Source organism: Rhinatrema bivittatum, chromosome 8 (genome assembly GCF_901001135.1).
Source record: "Rhinatrema bivittatum chromosome 8, aRhiBiv1.1, whole genome shotgun sequence".
Lineage (NCBI taxonomy): Eukaryota > Metazoa > Chordata > Amphibia > Gymnophiona > Rhinatrematidae > Rhinatrema > Rhinatrema bivittatum.
This window is the reverse complement of record NC_042622.1, coordinates 61,835,515-61,857,176: the sequence shown is the minus strand read 5'-3', so window position 1 is coordinate 61,857,176 and position 21,662 is coordinate 61,835,515. Positions and strand designations below refer to the sequence as shown.

Genomic DNA, 21,662 nt, shown 5'->3' with positions numbered 1-21,662 from the left:
GCACACCCGGTGGCGCCAGGCCTGTGTACACTAAGGATGGAAACTAGATTAAAAAGCAAAGTAGGGTATAAGAGCTATTGTCACATATTGAAAGATTGGGATGCAGATAATAGCTATCCGATAGGGAGGCGTTCAATAGAGACTTGGAGCAGTGACGCAGAAAGGGTCCATTTCTATTTTTCTTTCTACGTGCCCCTAGGTGCCAAGTAAAGGATCCATCCTGTCAAGGGGTTACATGTAAATATGTATATATAATGTTCCTTTTAGTGTAATTTCATACCATATGGGCCTATATGATAAAAAAATCCCCCAGGACAAATATTTTCTGTCAATTCACCCCTGAAGATACCTTCACCCTAGCCTGCAGTCATGCAGCATTGTTCTTTTCTCTCCTCGTTGGCTGCTGATTGCAGCCAATGAACTGGGGCAGGAGGTGCGGAATGGAACCGTCTCCTGAAGAGGGTGGGAGGCTCGTGGTGCTAGCTACGCCTGTATAAGCCCAGAGCCCAATCACCATGAACATGGGGAAAATTTCTCCACTTAAGCAGCTCACAACATGTCAGTTCATGTTATTGTGGGCTGTGATTTTCTGTAACTTAAATGATTGTTACGAGAAGGGCAGGATAGGTTGTGCACAAATGCTTCTGTACGGGAGATATATTGATGCTCTCTCTAGCTCCAGTATTTTCAGTGCGTTCATGCTGCATTGTACTAGAACGGCTGATATTTGTAATCCCTGCAACCATTTCAGTTTGAGACTACGATCTCTTCCCCTGCCCCTTAATTCAGAAGTTTCCAAATGCTGCCTCATTCGGAAATCCCTAACTCTCCTCACTAAACTCCTTTGCTGCTGTCAACGGAACTGCAACACAGTCCCTGGGAGGTTGGAACGCCCCTTATGCCGAACGCGGTATCCGATTGGAATTCGCTCCTCTGCTGACGCTAGTGACGCCACCGAACGCAGGGAGGTGGCGCGCATGGGCAGTGTGAGATTTTCAGCTTTGAAGGCCGGGTGCTGTCTCATTTGCTTACGGGAGCATCGGGAAAGATGGTGAGTGTGTTGTTGTCCGCCTGGCGTTGGGGGGCTGTTGGGCTCGGTTGTCCCGCGGGAGGTGCCGCCTAGATGTTGGTTTATGTTCAGTTGTCGAAAACCCTGCTGATTCACTGGACACTGATTGTGCTGCTAGTAACGCTTCCTTAACACTGTCTGGTGTTTGCTTCCCGTGGTGCTTATTGGTGATTCCTACAGATAGGCAGCAAGACCCTGCAGAAAAAATGATGCGAAGTGATTCTATCTCCTTTGTATTCAGCCCAAAATACCCATTAGACACCCTAAAATGTCCTTCCTAGTTACAGCATGATAGCAGAGCCTATATGGCATGCCAGTTTCAAATATTCATATCCGGTTTTTTGGACTGAGTTTGGTTTTAGGTATCTTTCTTTGTTAAATGTGTTTATCTCTTTGTCTGTATGTGGCTTTGCTAACTTGATAGTCAGTCAGATTCTTAGTGTGCCTCTGTTCTGTGTGGTTTCCATCATGTGAGCAACCGGGAAGACCACGAGTCAAGGTATCATTTGGGTGCACAAAAATATGTCCGGGTTTGAGTTTTCAGATACTAGGCTAGAATATGGAATGCACTGAATAGGTGCCATGGCTTGTGGTGTTTGCATTTATATGGCAATACATGAAATACAGCATGCTATCCAGGCACACTCAAGAGACGGTGCTTGCTTCATGTAGCTTAGCCTAATTACATAAGAGGCTCTAGGAGCTTTGGTAACCAAGAACAAAGGTTTGAGTTCTAATAGCGTCCTTAAACAGGTGAGTTGTTAGGCTGAATTTGAATCTGGCAAGAGAAAGATGACTTCAGGAAGGTTATACACTTGACTTAACCTCAAACCAGCCTATCTGTTTAATGATAGGAAACTCGTCCCACAGCAAACACCCACAGTTATCAAGGAGACACTTCCTTATTCCAACACAAATTTTTGGATGTAAGATTCATAGACCTTCATACTAGGCATCATAGTGTGGTAAATTTTTACCCATGTCACTCTGCCTTCTATATAATCATAGGTCAGTCCATTTCATTTTTTGTATTTTTCTTAATGCATTTAAAACACCCGGTGATGATAAAACTTTTTTTTAAATGTGGATTAGAATTATTAACCAAACTTATCTGTATATTGCCATATTCAGTTCATGCTTTTTTCTCTTCCCGTATCTGGTCTTTGTCAAGCTCTGATGCCCTTAGTTAAATCAGCAATACGTCACTTATTCTGATGCCTAGTATGAAGGTCTATGAATCTTACGTCCAAAAATTTGTGTTGGAATAAGGAAGTGTGTCCTTGATAACTGTGGGTGTTCAGGAAGGTTATTCCAGCATGTGGCGCAGTAATGTGGAAAGTATGGAATTGAGGTTTGGTGATGAAGGAGACGGGCACAGATAGAAGCCAGCTTGATGTATGAGGTCTAGGAAGAGGGGTGTCTGGGACACACACACAAGCTCTCACCCAGGCTTCCATTCACACCCACAGACACACAAGCTCTCACCCAGGCTTCCATTCACACCCACAGACACACAAGCTCTCACCCAGGCTTCCATTCACACCCACAGACACACCAGCTCTCACCCAGGCACCCATTCACACCCACAGACACACCAGCTCTCACCCAGGCACCCATTCACACCCACAGACACACCAGCTCTCACCCAGGCACCCATTCACACCCACAGACACACCAGCTCTCACCCAGGCACCCATTCACACCCACAGACACACCAGCTCTCACCCAGGCACCCATTCACACCCACAGACACACCAGCTCTCACCCAGGCACCCATTCACACCCTCAGACACACCAGCTCTCACCAAAAACAACTTCTTCCTTCACTGCAGGAATGGGCTCCAGTTCCGCCGCGGCTTTAATCCGGCGGACCTTCTTTTTTCGGTGCCACAGGGATGGGCACCTCAGTCGGGGGTCAGGTTCCTCTTCGCCACTAGGGGGGATGGGATTCCATAGCGGCCTTGCACCGTCGGGGTCGGGTTTTCTCTTCACCGCTATGGGGATGGGCTCCCATAGCGGCCTTGCTTCGTCTGGGTTCTACACTGCCATTCCTCCCGCCCTACCCCCAGGCTATGCAATGCCTACCTCACCGGCCGATCAAAGGCTTCCTCCCTTCTTCCTACTCCCACTGGCAGGTAGAAGGGAGGAGGCTTCCGATTGGCCTGCGCGGTGGAAGGCAGAATGAAGGAGGCTTCCCATTGGGCAGTGGGGGTAGGAAGAAAGGCTTTCAGTTGGCCTGCGGGAGCTGGAAAAAGGGAGAAGGAAAGTACAACGGGGCAGTGGGACACCGGGAGACGCGACACACCTGCCGATGTTTGGCGACACACTGGTTGAGAAGCGCTGTGCTAGACTAGCACCCAATGTAATAAGGAGATTAGTGTGTCCTAACATACGTAACCGATAGCGCCCATCACGTGTAAATTCCATGCAGGTGAGGACATTAACTATCCCCGATGCAGGAAAATGTTGGGTGCCCAGCATATACTTTATAACACAGGGAATTTAATTCTATCCCCGGAGGCAGAGTAAAGTCAACTCTGTCAAGGGCTCCTGATGAAAAAAAAAACTGGTCCTCTGTGTTACGATAAGTATGTCGTCTGCCTTAGTATCATTGTGACACTTTAATTTACTGCTTGCGGTGGAGAAAAATAATGTATGTTTTGACTTGATCAGAAGAAACCCACTTTTCTTTATAGCCACACAATTTAGACGTCCATAGCAAAGGGCACCTAATATGAAACGCTTCAGCAAACTCAGCAAAATAACAAAACAAGAAGCTGGATCAAATCGGATGCTCGTATTGAGCACCCATTGCAATAAACTATTGAGCACCACAGATGCACAATTCTCCTTTAGCGCTCTCTTTTTAATGCTGCCTCTCATTTAAATACTGCATCGGGCACCCAGGGGCTGTGGTTGCGCGCCCATAGAGACAATGGGCTCTCAATATTAGTGTTCATTTTGCGTGCATGTTTTACTGCATCGGCCTCACAGAATTTACCTGCTTAAAGAGGCAGGGCACCATTAAGCTTTATCTACCAGCACTAGCCGGATAAAGTGAGGCAGTTAAGTCTGATCACCAAAAAGGCTATCCTAAAGTTCTCTGCCTCACTTTATCTGGGTATATTCAGCAGTAGACTTATCTGGCTCACTGGCTTTGCCTGACTATGTCTTTCCTTTTGCAGGCTGAGGTAGAAGAAACACTAAAGCGGATCCAGAGCCAGAAGGGAGTACAAGGAATCATCATTGTCAATGCAGAAGGTTTCAAAATGTTAAATTTCCCAAGACACCAACAGCAGAAACATCAAATAATGCCCAATAATTAAAACTAATAAGGATTTAAAAAAACACTTGCCCTCCATACCTGGGGTCTTTTGATTTCCAGTAACCCTGTGATTGTTGTAGATTAGGGGAGGGAAGCCACACCAAACTTTATCATCTCTCTCACACACGTCCTCTCTTTTATATACATGCCCATGCTTTCATATACACACCCTCTTTCTCCCTCATATGCAAAAGGGTTCTCTCGCTGTCTCTCACAAGTATACACACTTCCTCTATCTCCCTCACACACACATGCACGTAGGCTCTCACTCATACCTGCACACTTTCACATGTTCATTCTCTCTCACACGCTCCTTCTCTCTCATACACACATCCATGCTTTCTCTCAAACATACATGCACATAGGCTCTTTATGAGAGCCTGTTTGTGACTCAGGCTCTCACGCCTGCACACCTACATATGTTCATTCTCTCTCACACACTGGCTTTCTCTCCATAACATACTCACAGACTCTCTAACCCATGCACACTCTCTCAGGGCCTCTCGTCAGGCTGCAGTGGGATGAATGATACTGGCAGTGCCCAGGGCACCCCTCATCTCACGGCGCCCAGGGCAACCGCCCAGCTTGTCTTACCTAAAAGCCAGCTCTGGCCACATGGAAAATGCACAGAAAAAATGCATGTCTGTATCCACTTTACCACGGTCACCTTTAACTTCTGTATGCATTTGGCATTCATCTTAAGTAAATCATCCAGTACTAATCGTGGAGATTTCATTCTTAACATCTACCATGTGTCTGAGCAGAATGCTTGATGTGGATTTGTGGATACCTTTAAAATATTTTTACAAAATCCACTTTATTTAAATCTTTAAAGCAACTGGTGGGACTTATTGGTAAACAAGATTTTCATGTTCCTGTATAAAAAAAGCATAGAACTTGTTGGAAAATTCATGGTCTTACAGGTTTAAGGATAGTTAATTTAGCTATATAAGCATGAGATACATTTGCATATACTGAAAACCCAGTTTGGGAAGCCCGGGTGTAACCTAATCCTAAAAGGTAAAAGTTTGCAAAGCACATGATTTACCGTGGGGTAATGAACAAACCATTCAGCTCCTCTGTTTTTGTTTTAATTTCTTGACTGTTCCATCTCTGGTAGAATTGTGGCCTCCACGCCACCCCAGATGTGGCTTCATCTTTGCCTTTCTGTGAAAGGAAAGCTCTGTAGGATATAGGGTTAAGCATTATCCTCCAGTTATTGTGAATATCTAACAAAAAAAAAAAATTGAGTCGCAGGATTATTTCTGCAGAGTCCTTCTACTGTTCCTTAATGCACTTAAAAATCCTTTAACTGACTCTTGCACCACTTCTGCTTGCATGTAGCCACTGATAAGGCTATTGCTTGACTGAGGATGAGACACACACTGAATAATTACTTCTCTTGTCAAGGAACAAGCGTGTGTTCAGCTAACTTTCAGTATTCATTGTGGCTATGCTGAAAACCCAACTGATTGTGGAGTCCCCAGGGAAAGTTTGGGAAACCCTAGGTTACATAGTAAGATGGTAGTGGACAGCATATCGAGATCAAATTGGCCCATCCAGTCTGAGAAGTTGACTCTTTCAGTTTGGGTAGGAGAACATATTACTTCCCATCTTCAGTCACACACCAGCTCTCCTCTGCTTGTAAAGGAAGGAGTGTGGACTTCATTGTTTCTCACTAATTGCACTAGAACAGATGTGTTTCCAATTTTACAGGTATTCCCATCAAAAGCACCATGGACAATTGTACAACAGTTCAGTATGCAGGCCTAATACACAATCTGATGATGAAAGCACGAGGCACGATTCGTGATATTGATCCTCAGAACGATCTCACATTCCTGCGCATCCGCTCCAAGAAAAATGAAATCATGGTGGCTCCAGGTGAGCGAAACCTTTCAGACCCAGCTGTGTGTCTGGATGGGGAAGGAAGGGGCCTTGGAACACTTAATGTTTAGACTTTTTTTTTTCTTGTTTGGATCATTTGAACTATGAGCTGAGCCTCAAAGAACCACAGCAAAATGCTGTTTACCTTTACACTTTTCCCAGGAAGTGGTAACTTTTCTTGGGCACAAAAGAAATATCCAAAGGTGATGAGGTATTTGAGCTTTTGAGAGCATACTGATCTTTCGGACATGTGATGTTTGAACTTGCAAAATCTCTCAAAATGTCCTTTTCCCTGTTTGTACCCAGATCAGTCCAGATGCCTGGGTTTATGCATCCCTGCCAGCAGATGGAGACAGAAAAACTTGATTGACATAAACCCTAGTGCCACCTGCAGTTCCTCAGTATTTTCTCTGTCTCTAGCAGATGGCACAGGGTGCCAAACCTGCAGTTCTGCTGGTTTTTTCTTTCACGAGTTTTCTTTTGAGCCTTTCTGCCAGGGGTTATTTATTTATTTTCTCACTAGGATTTCTTGTGGGTCCTACCCCATCTTGTAGAGGCGAACGGACCGGGGGTTGTTACCTCTTTGTGAGCCTGTCTGTGCGTCGGTGGGGTGTACATCTGGTTGTCCAGATCCCCCTCCCCTCATGAGGTCGCCCAGGCGGCTGCAGGCTCCCTAGGGATTTTTTTTGTTCCCCTTTTCCTGAGGCTATCTGTTTTGTTTTGTTTTTCCCTTCAGGTTTTTAGCTTTCAGTGCAATTTTTGGATAAAGTTTGACAAAAAAAATAAATAAGGCTGATTTAGGCAGACAGCAGCACAGCTCTGAGGGCGACTTTCCCCCGGTAAGATCAGCTCTGTAACGAGGGAGGCTCTTTTTTTTGGGCAGGGGTCTTTTCTCTAGTTTCTTGCCTTTCCGTGCGGTGATTTTCACCCTCCCTCAGCATGACCCGAGGGTTGTTCAGGGAAGACCTCAAGCAGTTGATTCAGTCGCTTGGTGAGAATAAGCCACTACGTTACCCTAGGGAGCATTCTTGGGGGCAGTCTTTTTTTTTGGGGGGGGGGGGTTCATAGGCCGTTTCAGGGTGCTGCAGGAGGATCTGCAGCCAGTGGCAAGTCTTCACAATCAGGCGAGGCAGGCTCACTCCGTCGTTCCTATTATAAGAGGTCGCTTGACTCAATTTACGACGAGTGGGCCAAGATCACGCAGGACTAGTGGGTTCTCAGTATAATAAGAGATGGCTACATGTTAGAATTTGCTTGGCCCATTTGAGATCTTTTCCTAATTTCCCCTTGCAGGCCGGTGAGCAAGCAGGTGGTGGTACGAGAGACCTTAGCATGCCTCCAGGACTTGGGGGGGGGGGGGGGGGCGGTCATTCCGGTTCCCTCGGCGGAGCTTCGAAGGGGACGTTATTCCATTTATATTGTGGTCCCAAAGAAGGAGGGCACGTTTCGGCCCATACACTATTTGAAGAAGGTGAATGCCGCCCTCAAAGTCCACCGCTTCTGGATGGAGACCTTGCATTCTGTGATAGTGGTGGTTCGCAAGGGGGAGTCCCTGGATTTCACGGAGGCCTATCTGCACATTTCGATCCACTTGGAGTCCCAGGTTTTCTTCAATTCATGTTCATGATCATGGGCCAACATTTTCAATTTCAGGCCCTTCCTTTCGGTCTTGCCACAGCCCCACGCACCTTCACCAAAGTGATGGTGGTGGTAGCGGCAGCACTTTGGAAGAAAGGTCTCCTGGCACATCCTTATCTAGACTGGCTTATCAGAGCAAAGTCGGAAGATATCTGTCTTCAGTCGATAGCAGAGTTCACGATGTTCTTCACTCTCTTGGCTGGGTTGTGAACGTGGTCGAGTCATTTGACTCCCACGCAATCCCTGGACTACCTGGGCGCGAGGTTCGACACACTGATAGGCAAAGTGTAGAATACTAACTCTTCAGAATCGCATTCACCGGTTGTTGCAGTTGTGAGTTCCCAGAGTATGGAATTATTTGCAAGTTCTGGGTTCCATGACTTCAACCTTGGAGTTAGTTCCCTGGGCATTTTTCCATATGAGGCCATTGCAGAGGGTGCTTCTGACGCATTTGAAACCAATCTTAGAGGAGTTTCACTTGCCGCTGCCTCTAGAGGGGGCGGCCAGGAAGAGTCTATCTTGGTGGCTTCAGTCTCCCAATCTCTTGCGTGGGATGGACCTCGAGGTACCGGACTGGGTGGTAGTGATGACAGATGCCAGCCAATCGGGCTGGGGGGTGGTTTGTCAATGCCATTCAGTCCAGGGTTTCTGGTCTGCAAAAGAGTCTGCGTGGTCTATCAACCAGTTGGAGACCAGGGCGGTGCGCCTTGCCTTGAGGGAGCTCTTACCATTTAGTAAAAGGTTGCTCGGTTCGGATCCTGTCAGACAATGCGACGGCAGTGGCATATATCAATCGGCAGGTTGGAACCAAGAGTCAGGCGGTAGCTCGGGAGGCACAAGTCTTGATTCATTGGGCAGCGTCCCATCTAGAGCAGATAGTGGCGTCTCACATAGCGGGCGTCAAAAATGTCCAAGCGGATTTTCTAAGTTGCACTTGGTTAGATCCAGGCGAGTGGGAATTGGCGGAAGCTGCAATGCAGTTGATTCAGAGACGTTGGGGGGGGGGGGTCTCCTCACGTGGATTTGATGATGACTCATCAGAATGCCAAAGCGTTTATATTCTTCAATTGAAGGCGGCAGCACAGAGCCAAAGGCATCAAAGCTCTGATTCTGCCTTGGCCTCAGGGGGTTCTACTTTGTGTTCCCTCCTTGGCCGCTGGTGGGCAGGGTGTTGCGTCGCATAGATAGACATCATGGAGAAGTGATTTTGGTCGCTCCGGAGTGGCCACGGAGTTTGTGGTTTGCTGATCTCATCAACATGGCAGTGGATGGCTCGATTCGTTTTGGACATCTAAGAGCCTTCTTTGTCAGGGCCCCATATTTTCCGACCAGGCCGATTTAATATTGTCTAGCGGCTTGGCTTTTGAGAGGCGGAGGTTGAAGAGTTAAGGATATCTGGATTCTGTTGTCACCACCTTGTTGCAAGCCAGGAGGCAGCCTACTATTCTGGCTTTCATTAGAATCTGGCAAGTGTTCGAGTCCTGGTGTACTACTCATGAGAGCCATGCCCTCCAGTCCTCCATTCCCAATATTTTGTTCTTTCTGCAGGAGGGTTTCGCTAAAAGTCTATCGCCGAGTTCCCTTAGAGTTCAGGTGGTAGCCTTGGGCTGCCTTCGTGGCAAAGTTGTGGATTCCGCTATTTTGGCTCATCCAGATGTGGTCAGGTTCCTCAGGGGAATGAGGAATTTGCGGCCTCCAATTAGTGTGTCCATCCTGGAACCTGAATCTCATCCTACGAGGTCTATGTATGGCGCCGTTCGAGCCTTTGCAGAGGGTGACGCTGAAGGACTTGACTCTCAAAGTGGTTTTCCTCATAGCAATATGCTCGGCTAGGCAGATTTCGGAATTGCAAGCTTTGCCTGTCAGGATCCCTTCCTTCAAATTTCGGGCTCAGGAATCTCGTTAAGGACTGTGCCTTCCTTTTTGCCTAAAGTCGTTTCTGCGTTTCATGTGAACCAGTTGGTGAAGCTTCCCGCCTTTCTGGCGGTGGAGGTGTTCGCTCCTCTTGCGAGAGAGCTTAAGTGGTTGGTTGACGAGATCTTTTATGCTATCTTGAGGTGACTGATGATTTCAGGAGATCTGATCACCTTTTTGTTTTGTGGAGCGGCGCAAACCAAGGTTTTAAAGCTTCAAAGGTTACTCTTGCATGGTGGTTGAAGGAATCTATTGGTTCCACTTACATTACTGCTGGTCGGGAGGTTCCAGAGGGCTTACGTACCCATTCTACGTGGTCGCAGGCGACCTCCTGGGCGGAGGCGCAACTGGTGTCTTCTCAAGAGATTAGCAGAGCAGCAACTTGGAAATTGTTACATACTTTTGTATGGCACTAGTGTCTGGATTTGGGAGATTCTGGGTCTCCTTTTTTTGGCGAAAGAGTTCTCGAGCGGGACTCTCCAGGTCCCACCCTAGATAGGGGGCTTTGGTACATCCCAGGCGTCTAGACTGATCCAGGTACGTACAGGGAAAGGAAAATTGGTTCTTACCTGTTAATTTTTGTTCCTGTAGTACCATGGATCAGTCCAGAACCTGCCCATTTCCTGGAGATGGAGAGTTGCCCGCTCAGCTGTAGTATTGCCTTATGCGTACAGATTCATAACAGCCATTCGTAGCAGCCTGTTTATAGTTTTGCAAGTTGGCAGAATGTTTAGAGTTTTGCCCTTTTTTTTACTTTATTGGTTTTGGCATTGGAAGTTTTTTTGCTTGGGTACAGATCTATACTGAGGAACTGCAGGTGGCACTAGGGTTTATGTAGCAGTGTCTGTCAAGTTTTTCTCTGCCTCCATCTGCTGGCAGGGATGCATAAAACCAGGCATCTGGACTGATCCGTGGTACTACAGGAATGAAAATTAGCAGGTAAGAACCAATATTCCTTTGTATATCATTCCTCTCATAACTCCCTGAGCTGTCGGTTTTTCTTTCCCTCAGTTTTGAAGTATTTATTTATAGTGTTTGCTCTTACACCTGTATATACTTTTTTATTTGTCATGATTATTTTATTTCAGTTTTGATTTTATGCTTTTTTTTTTTTACTCTTTATTTATAGTTTAACATATAAATACAAGCATATCAAGCTACAAGAAAAAAAAAGCATCTGATAAAAAGAGAAAAGGAAAAAAAATGATTATACATATAGCAATTTAATACATTGCATTTCTAACTTAGACAACCACATCTAAGAGGCCCAGAAAATCAGGGAGCAAAACAAAGAAAATGAAGAAAAGAAATCTGTTCTAAAAGACGCATCTCAAACATTATACAATAATCCAGGAATAACCCCACATTACCACCCTCTTTCTGTAACATTAGAATAGACAGCAGGAGGACTTTCATTAGAAATCCTAGAATTAATAAAACTATGTAAATGTAGGGTTTCAGAAAATAAAAATTTCTCAGTGGAAAAAATAAAACATTTACAAGGAAAGCACAAAACAAATCGTGCTCCCAATTGGCATATAGCCAAGAATTTATTTCTGCGATCCTGTGTAGATCTGCAGAAATCAGGAAAAATCTGAACTTTGAACCCCATAAAAGGCAAATAAGCAGAACAAAAAAACAGGTGAAGAACCAAGTCTTGATCCTGAATGGAGGAAAACTTCACCATAGGAGTGGCCCGATGTCTCATCGATCACTGATTCCAGTATAGCTGTGATGCTTAAGTCTTCAGCCACTTGAAAGGGCAATACGGGGGCATTGTCCCCGCTTGCTGTCCCTCTCCCTCCAGGGAGGTAAAAAGCTTTAAGAAAAGCAGGCATGGCATTTTGTGAGAGACCAAGAATGTCCCACATATATGATTTAACAAGTTAAGCCGGAGAGATCGTGGCCCACACAGGAAAATTTGGAATGCGAAGATTTCTGCTTCTAGCAATGTTCTCAAGATTCTTAATCCTGTGATGGATCATATTTCTATCCTGAGCAAGAGAACCCTGAACAGCAGAAGTTTTCTCAATAGATTGCTTCAAATCCACAACTTGATTAGCATGGGCCAACAAAACAGCATCCTGAGACAGTCCGGCCATGTATTTCATTAATAGTACCAGTCAAAGAAGATAACGAGTTCCAGTAATGAGAGAACCGTCCTAATACTGTCCAGTGTAATTGGGGAGGGTTTGGGCATGCAGGATCGAGCAGCCAGTAAAGCAAAAGATGGATCTGCTTGAAGATTGGAAGCCATAGGGGGGCAAGGAAGAGATGGAACTTGCCTCGGATAGGGATTGCTCGCCACCAATGCCCAGGACAGCTTCATTACCTCCCTCAAAGGACCAGTGCTGAACTCCCCAAAAAGCTGCCCCACAGGTTGTTCCTTCGAGCATCATCGCACCCCCAAGCGCTGCTACTCTGGTCTCACACCAACAAACCCGGAGACGGAGGAATCCTGACGTCAGGGCTGAGTGACACTTCTGCCTCCATAGTGGATACTACTGCTGTTCTGCACAATTTTAGCAACTGAACCAAGAGACTGATGCATACAGACACTATATAAGTTTAATCTGTCGTGACTACAAATTGATTTCTCTTACATAAGTTCAGCTCATCTGACAAATTTAACCATAACCATACCATCCATAAAGCCCCTGAAGCAGCCTTGTGCGAAACTCCGCTAGAGTTGGACTCTCTTATAAGATATATGTGCGAATAAATTATCCTTACCTAAGGCTACTGGTCTGTCTTACTCTCTATTTGCCTTCTGGCTTTGACAGACCACCTTCCGGTCTGTTTTTGCTGGATGCCAAAAATGCAGCACTTGGCTCGGTAAGCCCTGCTGATGCCGCTGAAGCTCAGGGGCAGTGGTGGCAGCTGCTGCCATCGGTGGAGGCCAGGGAGAGATGCTGACCATTGTTCCCTCTAAGCTGTGCGCATGCAGCTCTTGAACCCCATGCACGCAGCAAAACAACGTGCACTAGAAATCCTGATGATTATATGCATTACACTGTTTTCTCTTTGAAATTGGCTTATAAAAAAGTTGCACAAAAAGAAAGTGTTTACACACACAGCTCTTTAGAAAGTTGAAGGAACATCAAATGCTGATACTGCCTGCAGAGCCCTGGGAAAGTGTGGCAGGGTGTGAGCCCAGGGAGAGACCTTTACTCTCGCCACTGCTGGCAGGACCTGGGTAAAAGTACCATGGTTAATCACTGCCCCTTATCTCTGAGGCACATAGAGAAGAGGGGCTGGAAGAGAGAGAAAGGGGAAGTACCTGGAAGCAGGGGCAGAAGCTGGGTAGGAAAAATAAAAAATAGACAAAAGTAAAATAATAAGTCATGAAACAAAAGGAAAACAATTTCTCTCCTAATATTTTTTTTTTTTAGCTAGCTCCTGTGTCTTCTAAACATTTTTTTCCAGCCCTGCTCATTTACATCATCTTATGTTTCAATAAAAGGCAGCACAATCTGCAAAGGAATACCGTATTTTTCGCTCCATAAGACGCACCTGACCATAAGACGCACCTAGGATTCAGAGGGGGAAAATTTAAAAAAAAAAAAAAAATTGTGCTAAACCGGCTCTGCGTCTGGGCGTCTTATGGAGCAAATTAGGGGAGTGCATAGCTTTTTTTTTTTTTCTCCCCATTTTGTTTTCGGGTCTGGGGAGGGCCATTTCGGTCCACTCCCCAGATCAGAAAACTTTTTTCTCTGGGAACCCCATCCCACACTTTTTAAATTAACCCCCACCCTCCTGACTCCCCCAAGACATGCCGACTTAATTTACCGCAACCCCCCCCCCTCCTGACTCCCCCAAGACCTGCCAAACGTCCCTGGTGGTCCAGCGGGGGTCCAGGAGCGGTCCGGGAACGATCTCCTCGGCGTGGGCCGTCTGCTGCCAGTAATCAAAATGGTGCTGACGGCCCTTTGCCCTTACTATGTCACTGAAACCGACCAATAGCAGCGGTCGGTCTCAGTGACATAGTGAGGGCAAAGGGCCGTCGGCGCCATTTTGATTACTGGCAGCCGACGGCCCACGCCGAGGAGATCGTTCCCGGACCGCTCCTGGACCCCCGCTGGACCACCAGGGATGTTTGGCAGGTCTTGGGGGAGTCAGGAGGGGGGGGTTGTTTTGTTTTTTTTATATTCGCTCCATAAGACGCACATACATTTTCCCCCCACTTTTGGGGGAAAAAAAGTGCGTCTTATGGAGCGAAAAATACGGTAGTTTGGTGTAGAACCAGTACGGAGATGAAATACTTAGCAAGACTCTGCCTTTAACATGCAAGTTTTATCTTTATAACCTGCACCTTGATAGACATTTGATATGTAAAAGAGCCACTTTTAAAGATCATGAAAAGTCACGTGGAGGCTTTTTTTTTTTTTTTTTTAATCCTCCCTGTGAAGTCTTTCTTTGCTCCTTTTCTATAAAAGTCATATATGGCCTCCCGTATACTTCCTGTTTTCTGTCCTGGCCTCTGCATGGAGGAAGACCTCACACTAGGATCTTTGCGTGTAATATGCCCAAATCCAAGCTTTCCTTACAACACAGGTAAAGAAGGAGCAACTATGGTCTCAGCCTTGTACTGAAAATACTATTTACATAAGAACATAAGATATGCCATACTGGGTCAGACCAAGAATCCATCAAGCCCAGCATCCTATGTCCAACAGTGGCCAATCCAAGTTGCAAGAACCTGGGAAATACCCAAACATTAAATAGATCTCAAGCTACTATTCCTTATTGATTTTAATAGGAGTTTATGGATTTTTCCTCTAGGAACTTATCCAAACCTATTTTAAACCCAGTTACACTTACTGCCATAACCACATCCTCTGGCAATGAATTCCAGAGCTTAATTATGTGCTGAGTGAAAGAATTTTCTTCGTTTTGTTTTAAATGAGCTACTTGCTAACTTCATGGAGTGCCTCCTAGTCCTATTATCTAAAAGAGTAATTAACTGATTTACATTAACCTGTTAAGAACTTTCATGATTTTGTAGACCTCTATCATATTCCCCCTCAGTCATCTCTTCTCCAAATTGAATAGTCCTAACTTACTTAGCCTTTCCTCATAGGGCAGCCGTTCCATGCCCCTTATCAATTTAGTTACCCTTCTCTGCTCTTTCTCTAGTGCAACTATATCTTTTTTGAGATGTGGTGACCAGAATTGCACACAGTATTCAAGGTGCAGCCTCACCATGGAGCGATACAGAGGTATTATGACTGGCACCGTTTTATTTGCCATTCCCTTCCTAATAATTCCTAACATTGTTTGCTTTTTTGACTGCCACAGCACACTGAGCTGACAATTTCAATATATTATCCACTATGAAGCCTAGATTTCTTTCCTGGGTGGTAACTCCTAAAAAAAGATCCTAACATTGTGTAACTACCATAAGGGTTATTTTTCTCTATATGATCACCTTGCACTTGTCCATATTAAATTTCATCTGCCTTTTTGGAAGCACAATCTTCCAGTCTCACAAGGTCCTCTTGCAGTTTCACTATCCACTTGAGATTTAACTGCTCTGTATAATTTTGTGTCCTCCTCAAATTTGATCCCATCACGTGTCGTACCCCTTTTCAGATTATTTATAAATATATTAAAAAGCACCAGTCCAAGTACAGATCCCCGAGAATCATTTAATCCTACTCTGTTTCCTGTCTTTTAACCAGTTTGCAATCTACAAAAGGACATTGCCTCCTATCCCATGACTTTAGCTTTCTTAGAAGCCTCTCATGCGGGACTTTGTTGAACGCCTTCTGAAAATCCAAATACACCACATCTATGGTTCTTTTGTCCATGTTCATTCACCCTCTTCCAAACAAAAATTGTAGGAGATTTGTGAAGCAAGACTTCTATTGGGTAAATCCATGCTGGCTGTGTCCCATTAAAGCATATCTGTCTAAATGTTTTTTTATTTTGTTTATAACAGTTTCCATGATTTTTCCTGGCACTGAAGTCAGGCTCACCAGTCTATAGTTCCCCGGATCACCCCTGGAGCCATTTTTAAATATAGGGGTTGCATTGGCCATCTTCCAGTCTTCAGATACATTGGATGACTTTAATGATGTGTTACAAATTAATTGTAATAGGTCTGAAATTTCATTTTTTAGTTTTTTCAGAACCCTGGGATATATACCATCTGGTCCAGGTGATTTACTGCTTGTCAGTTTGGCCTACCATATCCTCCAGGTTCACTGTGATTTGGTTCAGTTCATTTGAATCGTCACCCTTGAAAACAGTCTTGACCGGGTATCTCCCTAACATCCTCTTCAGTAAACACCGAAGCAAAGAATGTTTAGTCTTTCCGCAATGGTCTTATCTTCCCTAAGTGCCCCTTTAACCCCTCGATCATCTAACAGTCCAACCAACTCCCTCACAGGCTTTCTGCTTCTGCTATATTTAAAATTTTTATTATGAGTTTTTGCCTTTATGGCCAACTTTTTTGTTTCAAATTCTCTCTTAGACTGTCTTATCAATGTCTTACATTTAATTTTCCAATGCTTATGTCTTATCCTATTTTCTTCTGATGGATCCTTCCTCCAATTTTTGAATGAAGAATTTTTGGCTAAAATAGCCTCTTTACCTCACTTTTTAGCCATACTAGCAATCGTTTGACCTTCCTTCCACCTTTCTTAATGCGTGGAAAACTTCTGGACTGCGCTTCTAAGATGGTATTTTTTAACAGTGAGCATACCTTTTTGTAGCTCCACTTTTTTTTTTTAACTATTTTTTTCTCATTTTATCAGTTTCCCTTTGAAAGTTTAGTGCTAGAGCCGTGGATTTACATACTGTCCACCTTCCACTCATTAAGTCAAATTTCATCATATTATGATCACTAATGCCAAGCATCCCACTACCGTTACCTCTCTCACCAAATCCTGCGCTCCACTGAAAATTAGATCTAAAATTGCTCGCTCTCTCTCTCTCCTCTGTTCCTGAACCAATTGCTCCTTATAACTGTCATTTATTCCATCCAGGAACCTTATCTGTCTAGCATGTCCTGATAAATTTACCCAGTCAATATTGGGCCAGGTGGACCGTAGTATATTCCTATCACTATTCTCTTCCCCAACACACAAGGGATTTCTACCCATAAAGTTTAGATTGTGCATTTAGTCTTCTTCATGATCTGAAGACTTAACATGTGCCTTCCATGCTGAGATGGCTGAGGCCACCAATTCCTTTCACACAGGCCATCAAATGAACATTAAATAGCAATTTATTTTTTTTTTTGCCCAGTGCTGTCTTGTGCTACATTTAGGTTAAAAGGATTTTGTATCCCTGTGCCGATTCTTCATAAATGCGTCTAGTCCTGTCATGCCAGAGATAAGTTACCTAGTATGCATGACTTTTATACAACATGAAGAATGCTGTCCATCCAATGTGCAATATTCCTAGTGTTAATCTCATGTTTAATTTATTACTGTTTATTTTGATCTTTGTACATCTTTAAGCCTATTGAATTCGACTAAGGAAAATTTTTGTTACCTCTGTGTAAGATGCTTTAATTAGTAGGCTATTCCAGACATGTTTCCTTAGACTATAAAAGTATTTCCCTTGATCATAAAGTGAATTTATCCTTTATCAATTTCTTAAAACTTTCTGTCGCATTTTGAAACTTTACAATAAAATTGACAAGTCAATAAAGCTAAATTGATCTCTGCATTTGTAAGATGTTAAAAATCATTGGGTGAAACTACCTGCAAATACATGTTATCAGAACACAAACAAGTTCTGCAGTGTCCAAGTTACCAAAGTCCTTTTCTCTTCGCTATGTGTGTTTATTACAGCAAAAGTATATATAACTGGGGAGAGGGGAAATTATGCTGCCCACTCTAAGCAACCACCAGTGTTTGGTTTTTTTTTTGTTTGGTTTTTTTTTTTTAGACCTGCAAACCTGTTTCTGCCCTTGATCAGTTTTAACCTTTTCCCTTTGATGTAACGTGTGGCGGGATGACACCCCATGCCCAGCCGCACTTACACCAGGATGCTGCTCACCTGCCCGACACTAAGCCTTCATCTTCAGGGGTGGGACGCTGCCACTACCGCACATGCATGCTCTCTCTTCTGATTATAGGCCCCAGCGGTGCTGCCTGATGACAATATGGGAGGCTGCCCATTTAAGCCCAGCTGTCCCGCTCCTCAGCAACAGGTCCTCCTGCAGCCATTGCAGTTCATGTTGTTTTTTTTCTCATCTCATTGCCTTGCTTCCTTGTCTGCCTGTGGCCCTAGTGTGTCTTGCCTTGCACACGTGGTAGTGGCAGCAATCCACCAATGAAGATGAAGGCTTGGTGTCGGTTGGGTCAGCAGCTCCGTGGGGTGTGTACAGCCGGTCACGGGGCCATCCCACGACCAGCCGAACATTACATCAAAGGGTCTTGCTTGTCTTCCTGGTCCCTGCCTTGCCTCCCTGGGCCTGGCCCTGCCCCTGCCCTGGTTCCTTTTTTTTGGCTTGGTCTTCAGTGTCTTGTCTTGCCTGTTTGTCCTGGCCTGATTACTGGTTCTGACTTCTGCTATGGATTCTGACTTTGCTTCTGGTTTGCAACCTCCCCTGATCTCAGCTTGGACCTGGATGCTGCCTGCCCTGACTTCTGCCCGTGTCCCAACTTTTCCAACTGCTCCCTTGCAGGATGTTCACCTAAGCCCTGGAACCCAATGGCTCAACCTGCGGGGAAGGGGGATCGTGTAGGTGAAGCTCCAGTTCCAGTCCTAGCAAGAGCAAATTCACTCGCTGTCAGCGTGGGCCTAGTAGGTTCTCCTGCTAAGCTGTGTAAACTATGCCACATCCCAACGGCTCACATGTGTAACATCTGATTCTACCAATTCCATCTACTATTGCATAAATCTATGTATGACCCTCTTAAATACTCAGACAGTGTTAAAATGTTAGAAATGATTTGGAAAGGAATGGAGAATAAAACTGAGAATATTATAATGCCTCTCTATCAGTTTGTGGTGTGACCGTACCTTGAATATTGTGTGCAGTTCTGGTTGCCACATCTGGGGGAAAAAAACAACCCAAAGCAGAACCAGAAAAGATGCAGAGAAGAGCAACAACTATGATAAAAGGGATGGAATGGCTGCCTTATGAAGAAAAGCTAAATAGGTTAGGTCTCCTCAGCTTGGGAGAAGTTAAAATCTAGAGGGGTTATGATAGAGGTTTATAAAATCATGAGTGAGATAGAGTAGGTAAATAGGGGACAGTTATTGGAAAGGGTAAATGCCATGAAATTAATGTGTTTTTTTCACTTCGAGCACAATCAAGCAGTGGAATTTATTGCTGGAGGATGTGGCCAAGGCATCTAGCATAGCTGAGTTTAAAGGAGGTTTGGACAAGTTCCTGGAGGAAAAGTCCATAAACATTTATTAGGCAGGTAGACTTGGAAGTAAGCAACAAGAAATGAATCTATTCTTTGCGATTTGCTAGGTACTTGTGACTTGGCCTGACTATTATCAGACTGGATGCTCGGTGTGATGGACCTTTGGTATGACTTAGCATGGTCAATCTTATGTTCTTATTTTTTATATCCCACCCTTTATGCGTCTTTTGTATAGTGACAGCCTTGTCCTTCCTGGTCTTTTAAGATATCTTAATTATTCTCTTCCCCTAAAAAAAACTTTGTTCTTCTTTGAGCTCCCTTAATCTAATCCACATCTTTCTGATATAGAAATGACCATACCTCTTTCCCATGTCTGGATAAGGGTTCGTACCTTGGTAATTTTATCTCTTTTCTCTGTTGCACTTCTCCTGGCCAGAGCTCCATGCATGTATCATGCTGATACAGTTATGTGCAAAATGTTTAGAGATCCCTGGTCAGTTTGTATGTTTCAATGAATCTCTATATGGTACAGAGTTAACACGACAGCTTTCTGCAATTTTTAATGCAAAATTATTTATTTGCTGGTTTTAACAGATTGTAAATAAAAATGTGAATGTGGTATGTTCAAAAGATTGGACACTCTTACAGTTGATTCTTTTTTTTTTTTTTTTTTTTTTTTTAAGTTGTTAAGGCCCAAAAGGTTGATTTGTTAGGCCTTCAGTTAGGTGAAGATAGTTTCATGGCTGAACAAATACTCTGAATCTTTTAACCTCTCAAGTTGTAATTTACTTTCAACAGCCATGGTTTCCTTGAAGCAGCAGCTCTCTGAGCATTTGGAACTAAAGATAATCTACTTTTACAAAGCAGGGGAAGGCTTCCAGCTAGCAATTTCAACTTTCAGAAACATTAAGAAATTGTCACTGTTCCTGTCTGGGTGTTGGGTTTCTGTCTGTCTGTGAGGTGTCGTTGTCTGAGTATAGGGTAACTGTCTATCTGTTTTGCATTCTGTCTGTCTCAGTATAAGTGTCTGTCTTTCTGTCTGTCTCTGTCTCCTTTCAGCAATTTGAAGAGAAACAAAAAGGGGACTTTAAGGCACTGGCTGACAGTGTGGCTGCTTGGTTGATATCCTTCATGTATAGATAGGTTACTTCCTATCTTGAGGAGACCCCCCAATCAATTGCATGAATGTAAAGCGTGCTGTGGTTCAAAAATGTTTGCTCGCCCCTGCATTAATGGTTCAACTGACAAGGATTACATTTCTCTGAAAGAGCTGTTTTGTTTCTTGTCTTTTCCAGATAAAGACTATTTCTTGATTGTCATCCAGAATACCTCAGAATAAGATGTCCTGCAATTCTGATTGGTCTTGTCCACCTTTTTTTTTTTTTTAACATAATCTCCCAAATCCTTGTTAATTCACTTGTGCCACTTTAGTAACATATTATGATGTAATGTGCATCGTTTTCCTTCAGGTCAGATGCCTGGTAGAAAAACAAGAAGAGGTAAAAGTTTCATTCCTTATAATCCGTGTGCTAATAGGGAGACCTGGACATTTAGATTATGGTCTTTAATATGATACAGTATTTAAATATCATACAAACTTATCAAATATTGCTAGAATAACTTTATTACTTACATCATCCAGTTTTGACTTGATTTTGGCCTTTTTGAAGCAATAGGACTAGCATTTGCCTCTGATGGAGTCTTAGACTTCTGCTTTTCCTCTTCTTATTATGCCCAGTCGTTTTATTTTGTATGTTTGTTTCTAAACTTTTTATTTTTTTAACAGGGGATAGGAACTCTTAAACATTGCTTGAATTTTTGTCACCAGTGCCCTAGTAATTTAGCCTACTAGGATCCAGAAACAGTGTATGTGATGCCATTTTTGTAGCTCACTGCTGCTTCCCTAGGGAGATGGCAAGAGAATGTCTGAAAGGATTTCAGAAGCCATTTTAAAGGCATAGTAGTAGTAGCAGCAGCACTCTGCATCTGGGCTTTGAAAGGCCTGCTCAGGGCATGATTAGAGGGGTTAACTTCCCAACACTGGCAGAGCCTTGTCTAGAACACTAATCTCCAAATCTTTACCTTCAGACTTGGGAATGTGATGTGTTCCTTTATTGGTTTTAATAAGCAGAGGCAGTGGGCTCAAAACAATTGTGGAGAATCAAGTCAAACAAAATCACTATTAAGATTGATTTGTTTTGTAACCGAAAAGCAAGTAACCAAAGCAGTATCTAGCACTATTGCTTTAAATAGCTATTGGGGTGGGGGGGGGGGGTGCATGATGTATATGTATTCATGTTTTTATTTTTAAAAATTGGTTTTTTTTTTGTACTTGAAAATAAAACATGATACATTAAGGAATCGCCTTTTGTCATGTCTTCTAAGTCTCCATTCTGCTTTCAATGTTTCTTTGAGAGTTTTTTTTGAAGGTTTACATGATTTACGTGAACTGAAAAGTGCTGCTGTACGCTTATGGATCTTTCTTGAGTTAGGAGTA

At 43.9% G+C, this 21,662-nt stretch overlaps 1 protein-coding gene across 1 annotated transcript; it reads left to right on the top strand.

Moving 5' to 3' along the window:
* The first annotated feature begins 902 nt into the window (after nucleotides 1–902).
* Nucleotides 903–21,054, top strand: DYNLRB1 (dynein light chain roadblock-type 1). Its single transcript, XM_029612997.1, has 4 exons — nucleotides 903–1,051; nucleotides 4,255–4,330; nucleotides 6,111–6,278; nucleotides 20,461–21,054. The coding sequence occupies exons 1-4, from the start codon at nucleotides 1,049–1,051 to the stop codon at nucleotides 20,502–20,504; spliced, it is 291 nt and encodes a 96-aa protein (XP_029468857.1). The 5' UTR covers nucleotides 903–1,048; the 3' UTR covers nucleotides 20,505–21,054.
* The last annotated feature ends 608 nt before the right edge of the window (nucleotides 21,055–21,662 follow it).